The sequence below is a fragment of the Salarias fasciatus genome, chromosome 20, assembly GCF_902148845.1.
Source record: "Salarias fasciatus chromosome 20, fSalaFa1.1, whole genome shotgun sequence".
Classification (NCBI taxonomy): Eukaryota; Metazoa; Chordata; class Actinopteri; order Blenniiformes; family Blenniidae; genus Salarias; species Salarias fasciatus.
This window is the reverse complement of record NC_043764.1, coordinates 8,434,863-8,447,963: the sequence shown is the minus strand read 5'-3', so window position 1 is coordinate 8,447,963 and position 13,101 is coordinate 8,434,863. Positions and strand designations below refer to the sequence as shown.

The window sequence follows — 13,101 nt, the reverse complement described above, 5'->3', positions numbered from 1 at the left end:
TACGTTTCTGCAGTAATCCAGATCACCTGCGTTGACTCACCACATAATACAGACTAAAGTGCACCCCTGGTGGTCAAATAAATATATGGCACACTAATGTCATCATTTCTCACAGGCAGGGACGGCTGGTATAAATGGGCGAGCAGGGCTAAGCCCTCCCAGCACAAAAAGACAGCTAATACAAAAATGATAAGAACATTATTTTTTAAATAACTTACAACAGATTGTTTTAAGTTGAGATAAAACCAAAGGTAGCAAAAGCACCAATCAGTCAAAAGTAAAACATAGAATATCTCTAAATTGGCTGATTTTGTACAGCCCCAGCAGACACATTCATTTCGTTCTTGTAAGTGATTGACAGGTGTCTGACTTTTGACCAATAGCGGCGATTTAACGCAGCGGCACTGCTATTTGGGCGAGAGTTGGGAAGGAGGGAGAAAAAGTTCAGCTATGGCGGGCGTTAGCATGAACCAGGTGGACTATTTGCTTTGAATAATCCAATTATTTGGACAGACTGAATGCACTTACCACACTGTCTATCGAGATGGACTTCATCCAAAAATTACCAGATTTCAACGACACGGTGATTAACCTGCTTGCGTCCCAGAAAGGCGTCGATGTGAGCTTCTTTTCAAATAAGGCAGGCCCATGTTGACCCGTTAAAGGACTGTGACGCCTTGTTTTTGCTGAGGTTATCTGTTGTACTGAAGGCGTGTTTGGCTCCACATGTCACCAAACAGCTGTAATAAGACAGTTGCAGCAGGCTATCTGTGGGCAGTCGTTGAAGTTGGGTTGGAACGCGTCTGTAGTGCGTAAATGTGTACGTGAGAGAGAGAGAGAGAGAGAGAGACAGAGAGAGAGACAGAGAGAGAGAGAGAGTTGATGTAGAACACTAAAAAAGTATAGTGTAACTGTAAATGATGTAACTGTGTATCATAGGCGATGTTGCTTTTGCAACTCTGTTAACTATTTAATCTGTATTATGCAAGGATTTGTTAGCCCCCCCAACAAATTTCACCACCAGCCGCCACTGCTCACAGGCATGATTGGAGTCTCTGGAGGGTCATTTGTGGCCCACGGGCCGTACGTTTGACACCACTGTTCTACGCTGATGTTCTGATAGTCAATGATATTCTCATTATTTGTCCCAAACAACCCCAAAACAACGCCAACTATAGCTACCCTGCATATAGAAAAGAATAGAATAGAAAACAAACGCTTCATAAATATCAGTGGAAAATTCTCTGTGCAATATATCAAAGATCATTATAGCAAAAAAAGAACATGTAATAAGAAAACCTGGTTTTATGAAATTCAACAGAAAACTTGGTACTCCATGGTACATGGGCTATCGATTCAGGCGGGCTTGAGATACTTCCATCTCAAGCCAAGTGTGAAGGGAAAGGTCTTGTTGGCTTAGTGGGATTTAGAGTCTGCACAACCTGCAGGTTGCACAGCTCTGGCTCGTCCCCAGCTTCACACCTTCCTACCATCAGATAGGGTATGCTTGCTAAAACCATTTTCTGTAACTTTCCAAAAGTGCCAACTCAACTTGTTTACTCCAGTCGGAGAAGTTGGAGGAGAGACTGTTCTTAGCCTTCAAATCCTCATTCCTTGCACAGACAAATATGGCAAATATTTATTGAGAATGGGAGAATAAAATTCTGTTATTGTTCAATCTTCTTTTTCTGTGAGGCTGTTAACCGAGGCTTCTGCTGGATGTCGTCTGTTGAGCTGCACTCTTTCTTCTCCCTCTTTGAAAGCCGGCTCCAGGGCAGCTGACCAGAGCCGCATCCTTCTGTGATGGCACCTGGCACACATTTCACATACTTGCCCGTTTTAGTGTCCTTGTCCGTGGCAGAGGGCCCAAGCAATGATTGCAGACGTCTTGCCCTCTCACTAAATACTGTACGTGCACAACATCCACTTTTTTCCCACATTTCATTGTAGAGTATTATCCTGCCAACCCAAGGAATAAGATTTTTTTTTTTTTCACAGCGTGTCCTGAACACAAGAGGAGAGTTTTACAGTTTCTGCAAAGCTATTTTATTTTTTTCTCAAAAAAAGTTTGATTTTTCAAGGAAGTTTCAGGATGGTGGCTCCAGTTGAGCTGGCCTGTATACATTTTTGAGAACATTCTGGATGAGATGGATTAATCGCGAGGTGTTTCCACCTTATCTCCACGTCATTCAACGTTTGCTGGTGTGATATAAAATTATAAAATGGTCAAAAAACTAGACGGACCAATACCTACAGTGCAGCAACTTTTAAAACACATGTGCCCATCTCGTATGAAGTCAGATCCTTACATTCAGAGGTGTCCTTCAACAGAGGGTGGAGCAGGGTTCTTGGTGATCCATGATGTAGATTCAGCCTGGGAGGAAAAAAACTAATCTGAGGTTCAACAATGTACAGAACTGCTCTAGGTCACCACATTAAAGAAAAGTCCCTGCCCTATTGTCTGAAAACAATCGACATCAGAATACAAAGTGGGAGCCATTATAAAGATCTGGAATTTTTAAAATGTATTATTTTGATAACTATTTATTCTGATTTTCAAACCATTGCCGCATTAATGACATATTATCTAAATAACAAGGTGTAGGAATGTAAGACCAACCACGCCGGTCGTAAACAACACTCAGAGCAGCAAAGCCCCTTCATTGTAAATATACTTGTCCTTCAACCATCTTCCTCATGGGTAAATTCATTAATCCCCGGCTGGGGTAATTACAAATGGGCTAATCACCTTCTGTCCCCCTCAAGAGTGGGAGCCTCTGGCCTGCTGGTGAAAAGCTCCAGGACAGTGAAGCCTCGCCCCACAGCCTGATGGGAGCCGTCTGGCATGGGCGACAGCGACACCAGCTCGATAACCAGCAGAGTGCTGGGCAACAGCAGAGACGTGTGGAAGTACAGGACCTAGGGAAAAACATGCAGATGGAGGTCAGAGAAACATCCACAATCCTGAAATAAACTGCAAAACTACATTAGGTACTTATATAAACATGGCCTGGCGCGACATTTTTTTTTCCCATTGCATTACATTGAGAGGTGGATTATTCAAGTCATTAACATATGAGACGGGCAGCTCATGAAGTGGCCTGGAAGTTTATGTTTCAGCGCCAACTGTGAATAAAGTGAACCAACTGCAGCGGAGACGAACTGTACAAATAAGCAGACTTTTTGCATCCTGAACTGACTTCACGACCCAGGTCTTTGCAAATGGCAGCTTCACATTAAAGCAAAGAGGCATGAGTCACTGATGCCTGCGAGACACAAGAGTAAACAAAAAGTTTGTGTGATATAAATATACTGTACATTTCTGATATTAGCGAAAGTATTCTCCACACTCTGAATGCCCTCTTCAGTGCCAAAGAGACCAAGCATATTGCAGAAAGATCAAGATGACTCACACGACATATACCATAATAATGACCAATAAACAGCATGTTGGGAACCACTTCAGGGAAATGACCTATAAACAAGTACAGATGGTGTACAGTCCCACGGCACCTAGTTTGGCTCCGAGCATCAACTGTTGCTGTCGTATCGAGTTGCTGCATTTCAACGACATTCAGAATAAGAACATTAAACACACTGAGCATGCCGTGTCTTTCGTTCATACAGTTACACTGCATGTTTCCACGGAAAACATGGAAGGAAATTTTTACCCAGTGTGCCTTTTTTTTTCTTATTTACCTGCAGAATTATTCTATTTTTTACGCATAAAGGTGTGTCTGTAGAAAATGTTAAAAGTTGTCTGTAAGAACTGTGAAAAACGAGTAGGGTCTTTTACATCAGGCACATGCACGAGCACATGACTCTTAACTCTCTGATGTTCGCAGACAGAGTTATCTAGTAAAACGGCACAAAGGAGATAATCGCAACATTATCAGAATTCCCGAGTCAAGTCGACCAACATGTCTTCTTAATCTCTGTAAACCCCCTTGGTTCTCATGGAGATAAAACCACAACGCTCACCCACAGCCCCCCGACTCGTAACAGCCGGAAGATAAAAGCACAACTCTTTTATTGTTAGTTAAGGGATTTTAATTTGGAATCTGGCAGGTCTTCATGCCTCATCTGGAACTCGACTCACACTTCAGTTTTGCACCGAAGCTTTTTTTTTTTTTTTTTTTTTTTATCTCTATCAGAAACTCAGGTCTAGAAATGTGTTCTACTAAAATAATAATAACAATAATAATAATAATAATAATACATTTTGTTTATAATGCACTTTCCATTTCAAACAGAAATCTCAAAGTGCCACATACAGATAAATCAATAATAAAAACATGACACAATTAGCACAGCATAATAATAAAAAAACAAAAGTATTAATGAGTAACAAATCTGAAAATTTAAGTGGTTGACTCAAGAGTGTGGGCTTTTTTTAAAAAGAAAAGTCTTTAGGCCTTTCTTGAACAATTCCACACTCTGTGGGGCCCTCAAGGTCTCTGGCAGCTCATTCCAGAGCCGAGGGGCGACCGCCTGAAATGCTCTGTCACCCATGGTGCAGAGTTTGGTTCTGGGCTGGTGCAGGCGGTAGGTGGAGGTGGTGGAGCGGAGGCTTGGTGGGGCGGTGTGTGGGGAGAGGAGTTCTCTGAGGTAGGCAGGGGCAGTTCTGTGCACACATTGGTAGGTGAGGAGGCAGAGTTTGAAATGTATTCTGTATTGAATTGGCAACCAGTGAAGAGATTGGAGAACAGGAGTGATGTGGTCATATTTGCGCCTCCTCGTCAGGACCCGGGCAGCACAGTTCTGTATGTGCTGGAGCTTTTGGAGATTCTTGCCAGGGATCCTGATGAGGAGGGCATTACAGTGGTCCAGCCTGGAGGAGATAAAGGCATGGATCATTTTTTTTGGCATCTGGTTGGAAGAGGGAGGGGCGGAGTTTGGCAATGTTTTTGAGGTGAAGGAAGGAGACCTTACAGAGGTGGCGGATGTGGGTATCAAATGACAAGTGTGGGTCAAGTTTGACTCCAAGGTTTGTGACAGTGGAAGAGAGGGGAATGTTTTGGCCAAATACATGAATACTGCTAAGGGAGGGGGACTGGATTTGGTGTGGTGTGCCAATTTGAATGACTTCAGTTCAGTTGATTTAATGTTTTCTTTCAGCCGTTTTTTCTTCTAAAACAGAAATCAAAAGTGAATGAAAAATGATGTTGGTACTGCTGGCCCTCTGGGGAGATCTGACCCATAGTTTGGGAACCGCTGCTCTAATCTGAAACGAATGCTGCTCTGTATGAGCTGATGACACTTCATACACCAAAGTTTGCAGTCCATAAAGAAAGAAACACTCAATCAGCCCCTCGGAGATGAGATAATGAAATGCGTGCGATCATGTTATCAAGCTGTATCTCTGAAAATGTGACGAGTGCAGATGAGGTGGAGATGGAGTCTTCACACAAACAAACAATACTGTTCAAATGTGATCCTTCAGACTGCAACTGATTGTTTTTCTATGCTTCAATCATGTAATACACCCCAGTATAAAACCTTTCTCTTCACAGCGCTGCTTTTATGTGGTCATGCCAAGCTCACATTGTCACAGGTATCTAAAAAGAATGAGTAAAAGCACATGGGTGTAAGGATGTGCCATGAAAAAAAAAAAAAAAAAAAAAAAAAAAAAAAAAAAAAATATATATATATATATATATATATATATATATACATATAATTTTTTTATTTATTTATTTTTTTTCGCATTCAGAAGGAGGGTATGTCCCCCTGTGAGCAGACTCTTTAGAATTCTGCAGGGGGGGGTTTGACCTTGCTATTTTTAGACAAGTTCAAAGGGAGACAGAGGAACCTATCGGGAGCCCGTTTGTAGTCCATGCCAGGTATAGGTGCAATTGTTTACAGACTCTGATGCGCCATTCAAATTGAAAATAATATCCTACCTACGGCAGAGCCACGCTGATTTACATGTACAAAGGCCCGGATATGATAAAGAGGCCCACAAATTCTCTCTGATCCATTGGTCCCTGAGTACAATAAAGCCTGTTATTTTTTTCAAAACCATAAAGAAGAACATGACGGCATCAACAGAAAGCAATGCTACAGGAAGACGTGAGGTACCTGGAAATACAGAACCAATCTCTCCAAGCACAAAGTGGCAAAAAAACCCGTTCGTATTTAGACTCAGCTATCAGCCACCACAAAGCTGTGTATTCAGATTCAAAGCCTCTGAGGCATTCCTATTTGAGACATATCAGACTTTCATCTCAGTGCATGGTGAGTTTAAATGACGAGTTTTCCATGCACAAACACTGGTGAATACAGATTTAAAAAAAAAAAAAAAAAAAGGATTTTTAATCAGGTGTTCGTTTTCATGTCTCCTCATTGACCAGGATACTACACAGCTCACAGACCGGCGCGCTTTCTCAAAGAAACGTGACCTGCTGGAGGTGATTCAGCACTGACGCATCCTCCTGCAAGGCCTGAACACAAAAGCCCTGAAAGTTGTGAAAAAATAAAACATACAAAAAATTCATCCTGTGAACTTTAGATGGATACTTTGAAAGCAGGGCAATTTTATGAAATCCTAATACAATTTATCTTATCTACTCTGAAAGTGACTCATTCCTCAATGACAAAGCACATTTTCTGAGGTAAGAAGCATTTGCCCTGTTTGCAAAACTGGAATTCAAACAGATTTCCACGAGCAGAAACACCGTCTGAGTTGGGAGAGTAAAAAGCATCGCCCATCCAGGATGCATGCCATTCTGTATGCATGGATTGGAAACTTTATTTTCACTCCATTTATCTATTTCCCTCCAACCGTAACTCCCAAATCAAATCTTTCAATGAGCTCTTCTTGAACCTTTCCCAAATCGCATAAACAAAAAACCGGAATTGGGGGTGGGGGGGGGGGGGGGGGGGGGGGTGGGGGGTGGGGGGGGGTGATCTTCGATTATCTTCCCTCAAGTTTCCTCTCACTGTGATAATGTGAGATTTGCAGACGTCTCAAAGCAATCCAGACCGCGGACATCGCTCATCCAAGTCAAAGCTTCATTTCCTTTTTCTTCCATTCCTCTGCTTTGATACATCTCCAAATTGATTTTGGTCCAATCTCTGGCAAAAAATAAACAAATGTGTTGGTCCCCAAAGACCAAATATTGTGTGTTCAATTTGGAATAATTAAGTGCTACAGAAAAAAAAAATAATAATAAAACAACCACAGCTCAACAAATGCATGAAAGCTTGGCCACAGTGCAGAAGCCCCCATTTTTTGTTTTCCATTAAAATTCACGGCTTGCTATGTCTTCCATGATTTTAAATAGCAACATTGTGTCTGAAACATCAGATTACATTAAGTGCAGTGTAGACAATTCATATACTTTCAATCGATTATATTTTGTGTTTTTATAATTTTCTTGTTTGAATGTCACACTATATGCTCAGACATCTGATCTTCAGCTGTGCGCTGTTCTGTGGTACAGAACTGAAAATAAGAATGATTGTAATGGTTTGGACAAACAGGAAAAATTAGGCCAAGCATTTCACTCTGACACTCGAGTTTGCTCGAGTAAAGCACCACTGTGCTTCACCAGAACTTTACATTAAGGCAGCGTTATGAGATTTCACTCCTTCCAACACCGTGGAAGCATCGGGAGATGTCACTGGGAAAACAGCTTGCATCGGCAGCGATGCTGGCTGCAGCATATGTCGGCTCTAATGAGAGGTTATGCTCCACGGGGACTGTCAACAAAGCAGTAATCGATTCTCACGGGGGTAAATAGCTAATCCTCATAATTTAAGAAAAGAGAGGAGGACAGAGATGGGGTGACATTAAAGCCTCGCCAGCACGGAGGCTGGTGATAGAAGACTGAGCAACGAGACGGCTGTCAATGGAAGAGCGAGGGAACAGTGGAGACGAGGCAACAAAAGTTTTATTTGTATTGCACATTTCAGCAACAATATGCAATAGGGAGCCAAAATGATGCTTGTTTTTGAGTTGGTTTGTTTGTTATAGCAGTGAAAAAGCAGTGTGCGGACCTGTTTGTCTGTGTTTGCCCTGTAGGCCTTCAGCCATCATATAGAAATCAGGTAGCTCTCCAAAGTGTGACGATGTTTAGGCGAAATAGTTTCACTGTATGTTTGAAAAGTTAAATCAGTAATTAGTCAAAATGTAAAATGTATTAGAACTTCCATTTTTTTTACAGAAAGGGACCACCTTTGACAATCACATGAGGTATGACAGCTTTTCAAGTGAAAACAAGATAATTTAGTTGCGTTGTGGTTGTCCACTAACATGACAATGTTGTTCAGTGGCACTGAAAATGCAGCTTTTTGGAAACAGCTTATAAAGTGGAACTTTGTGAAAATGTTACGTCTTCAAAACGGGAGAAAACGCACATTTTTGAAAATTCCTGGGACTTGGTACTTTTAGAGTGCACTGTCACCTGCAATAGCAATACAACTATGGCAATTAACAATCTTTGTTAATGTTCATAGTGTCTTGTTCTCAGCGTGTGTGTGGTTCCGTTACAAAATCAAATAACAGCACCCACTAGTGGCCCAACATTAAAACTACATTTTTTTCCAGTGTTCTTGGCTTTTTCATGTAAACAAAGATTGCTTTAAAAACATTGCTGAGTAAATGTAAAACTTTGATGGAACAAAAACACAAAAATGATGCATTCTCACTTGAAACTTTTCCGTGTAAACAGGACCTAAGGTTATTTTCCTGCTCTTTTGATGCTTGGTAGCAAAACTGAAGAGTTTTATTTGAACACAGTAAAACATGCTGCTGAAGTTCTGTAGAGACCAAGAACACTTTTCAGCTGTCAGCTGAAGAATGGTCATCAACGTAACTTATATTTCAGTGGCATCAAATGTTAAAAATCATTAAGATCCACACCAAGTTTCAATGCCCTGCTTGTCAAAAATCATTAAACTAACAAGTCACTTTGTAATAGTGTCATGCAGCTGCTCAGTCTGCTCAATTTGCTTTTGCTCAGATACAACCTCAGGATGATTGTGTTAAATTAAGATGGTGCAGCCTATGAACTACTCCCTTAGTGCGCCAGCCCCTTTTACAGTGTCTGAAAATTCACCATCAAGAGAAAATGAGTTCATAATTATGTGACAGCGAATATGTGAGCCCGATCTCTAAAACGGAGGACCTCTTCCTCCTGACATTCTCTGGATACAGGCAAACAAATTACATATTCCCTCAGGCCGCTGGCTGAAGGCATAACTAAATATGAATGTTTCAGAGTCAGTCGGCTGTACATGCTCTGTCAGCAGGTCAGGCATGCGTCCAAGTAAAATGATGAGCAAACTGCAGTGAGTATTGGAAAATGTCAATAACTTACCTTGGGAAAACATCAACAAAAACATGTCTAATAGCTTTGCACCTTCCAATTATTTACTTTACAGTCTGAGCTCAAGAGGCAATTATGACAGTGTAGCAGTGCTATCAAAGTACAAAAACCGAAGCTGATTTTTTTTCCTGCCCCTTGAGGTGGTCATTCAAATGCTCGACTTGTGGGCAGCTGGGCAAGCACTCAAGAGGGGAATCACAGGCATTGCAGAAAACAAAGGGGCTGAAAATGAGCATGGGTTTTGCAAAGAAAAGTCCAGAGCAACTGGAGTGTAATTGACATGGACCCGTTTTCTGACCCCTGAAGGCTTCCTAAAGGAAACGATCCATTTCCATTTAAGAAACATACACTTGCACTTGGACATCAAGCCAGTTTTTCATGACTCGCATGCCTGTCTGAGCTATTCATCCCTCTGCATGCATGTTTTCTGAAATCCCCAAGCTGACAAAAGGCTGTCATAACAGCAAGATGGCACATTTACACACAATCTGGGCCACGTGTTGTAAATAAAGACATAACTGTGAGTATCTGCTGGATGTGTACATCACTGAGTGTATCGTGCTCCTTCATCACAAACCAAAAGTCATGAAACTCAACTCATGAAGACTTGCAAAGTTAAACAAGTACACGCACTCTGGAAGATTTTGGGCTTTGATACTGGCAGCATAGCCAATGCCTTGAAGTGATGGCGAGAGCGAGAGATATATACAGCGAGTCATTTTACAGGCACAGAACCAGCGGGTATCACCATCACAAATCCTTGGTGTGAAATTCTTTGACTGTCACCAGCATGGGAAAGATGAGAGATGGTGGTGTGGATGATAGAGGGGCAGAGAAAATGACAGGGACAGAGGCTTCGGGCCCTGTGGCCAATAATGTCATGGATCGCAGCTGGGCAGATCAGACCGGTATGCATGCGTGACAGTGAGAGACTTTCAAAAATCGCAGGTTTTAAACTTTTGAGAATCAACTGCAGCAAGCAACTATGTCAACACACCGAGTGACGTCAAATAGACACGTCACCCGGCAGTGATTAATAAAGCCAAAGGAACATTACCTATTAATGAGGGAATGGTCAAGCTAAACAACACGTCCAGGTGATTAATAAAGTGAAGGAAAACTGCAATTAGTGTGATTAAGAAACCACTCTGTCCTGTGATCATTTCTCAGTCACAGATTGAGAGTCTTTCTGAAGACCGACACTGATGTATTGGCTGGCACTTTTGTTAGAGTCGACCTTCTCATCACATTTCCACTGTTACAGCTTCTTTTCCCCACAAGGAACCATTAGTAACCTTAAGTGTAGAGAAAGTTATTAAGTGCAACATTGATAATGTATTTTTGTAGGAAATTAGCATCCCGCAGGTTCCCTTGAGAAAAAACTGAATTTTAGATATATTTTTAAAGATAAGATGCTCCGTGACGATCAAAAGTTCACTACTCTGTTACAAATTAAAAGTTATATTACAACTGTAAATGCAACAAGGATAGGATGAGGAGTATAGCCAATCAAAAACAGGACATAAACCCATCATGATCGCACAAAGGAACATCAACAACAGCTGATGCCAAACTGAGCTGACACCCTGCACATGTCAGCAGGACAAAGACAGAGAAAGAATCACAAATTTACATTTGCATCTACAACCAACTGAGGTGCTGTTTACACAACAATATTTAGGCCACGGTTAACTCCCGGAGTTTTGAGAGTGTCATTTTTTGGATAAACTCTGCACAGAATGATCCTCAGCTCGGACTCAAACATAAGATATACTCACTGTGAGGTGAGAGTGCCGACCTTACCATTTCCCTAAAATGTGTGCTTATTTTTGTTTGATGGTGGTATTACATCTCAAAACATTCGAGACAGTGTCGTGCTTATCTGGTATGACCATTTCTTGCACAAATAGTAGGGGCGAAAAAAAATGGTCAGTCCCACTGTGAAGTTCTGAAAGTGCTAAAAGGGCGTTTATCTCGGTTACTATGCTCATAGAGCTGAGGAGATTCTCTGACGGCTGGAGCAGCAAGAGCGAGGAGCATGACATGACGGCCAGTGTTGAGGCTTGGTTAGCATAAGGTGACAGGTTCACACTGTAGTTGGGAGGGCGCGGCGCGGTGCGGTGAGAAGCGGAGAGGAGGCATGAAAATGGAGGCGCATGTGAGAGTTGTCAAAAGAACGCAGCAATATTCCTCCTGGTGGTCGAAACTAAAGGTTGCAGGCAGCACTTGGGACGAGTCTGAAATACAGCGGGGTGTAAATGGCGAGGACTGCATCTGTTCAAGTCTGTTAAAAACAATGATTTACTTGAGAAAGCTATTCTTTTTTGCTATATATCAGTCTTTTCATCTGCCATAATAATTTAATGAATTTAAATGAAAATACCTCAAGTTGAGGGCTTTTCTCAGCAACTTTTTGGTCAGATTTTTAAAAACAGTAATTAGACCAATTCTAATTACTCTCTTTTTTTAATCTTTTGTCAGTACTGTACAAAATATGAAAACAGTACCAGCAGAAGTACAGTGAACAGGTGTATTTTGAGAGTGATGACATGATCTCCCCATTTATTAGCAAGTAAATTCACCCGGACATCAACAAGAAGCCGAACAGATATCCAAGTATCTTCTGAAAGGGGATCTATTTATGAGGTTTATGGGGCAATTAAGGAGGTGAACTTGTGATCAGAAGTTCACTGGTTCAAATCCCACTGCTGACAGTCACCACTGTGGGTCATTGGTGAAGCCCTTAACTCCACTGGCATGTAACCAGCCAATCCAGGAGTACTTCTGATGCACCTGTCAGTTTAAAAGACCAAATATCTGAAGGACGTGATCTATTGAGGCAACACTGGAATGTAACAGTCAAAACACCAAAAGTGGGAAAGTGGGGTACTTTAAGACTCTGGCTTTCTTTACACAGTCAAAAAATGCAATTAAAAGGAGGGAGACTAAGAACCAGAGAACAGAGCCATGGCGATGACTCATTTCCAGCTTTAACAACACATTCCTACATTATTTCATAATGTGGTGAGAACAGTCAACTGCTCGAACAGCAGCGCGGAACCAAGAATAATCCTCATTGCTGAATCTGGATTATGAAATTGGGTGCTTTGTGCCAATGTCCCAGCCGTGCTATTGGACCTTTAACCATTTTCATGCATCGGGAATGTGTGTGTAAAGGAGGCAGAGAGAGTGAAGGAGTGTTGAAACCCGCAAGCATGACAGGTGGAAAAATAACAAAACGTGTAATGGAACTGATAGAGAAGGAGAAGACAGAAAAGGTGTTATTTGCTGTCATCTGAGTGAGTGGTTTGAGGAGGGGGTAAAAACAGGCTTGAAATGCACTGATGGTAGCAACGAGCACGGCATCCCTGAAATGTGGCTGAAGTTTTTTTTTTTTTTTAAGAGGTGGTTATATATGTCAGAGAAACTAAAGAGGGGGAAAAAACAGAATAAAGGACAGAAGGGGGGAAAGCTGAACTATCAGCCAAAGATGAGAGCACTGCAGCAATTACTGACGAAACACTCCAATTACATGGTACGTCTCCAAGGAAGGAGGGTGACAATGCTGCCATTTCTATCCAGCATGGACTGGCACTGTACTGCAATTCGCTCACTTTCTCCTAATTGTCGTCTTTAGCTACTTTAGGCTGACATGGGTTCAAAAACATTGTGAAGAGTTGTTTAAAAAGAGGTAAACTTGTCTTTGCATAGCTTTTCCCTATTTTCTAAAACCTCACTTTTCTGTCAAGAGCAGGACAACGTGAAAATT

At 41.6% G+C, this 13,101-nt stretch overlaps 1 protein-coding gene across 1 annotated transcript in view; it reads right to left on the bottom strand.

Moving 5' to 3' along the window:
* nphp4 (nephronophthisis 4) overlaps nt 1-13,101 on the bottom strand; it is a 174,943-nt gene that overhangs the window by 146,883 nt on the left and 14,959 nt on the right. The window contains exons 3-4 of the mRNA XM_030119429.1: nt 2,750-2,919; nt 2,310-2,374 (exon numbers count right to left, since the gene is read on the bottom strand). Of these exons, the coding sequence (XP_029975289.1) occupies nt 2,310-2,374; nt 2,750-2,919 (235 nt within the window). The remainder of the gene's footprint in view (nt 1-2,309; nt 2,375-2,749; nt 2,920-13,101) is intronic.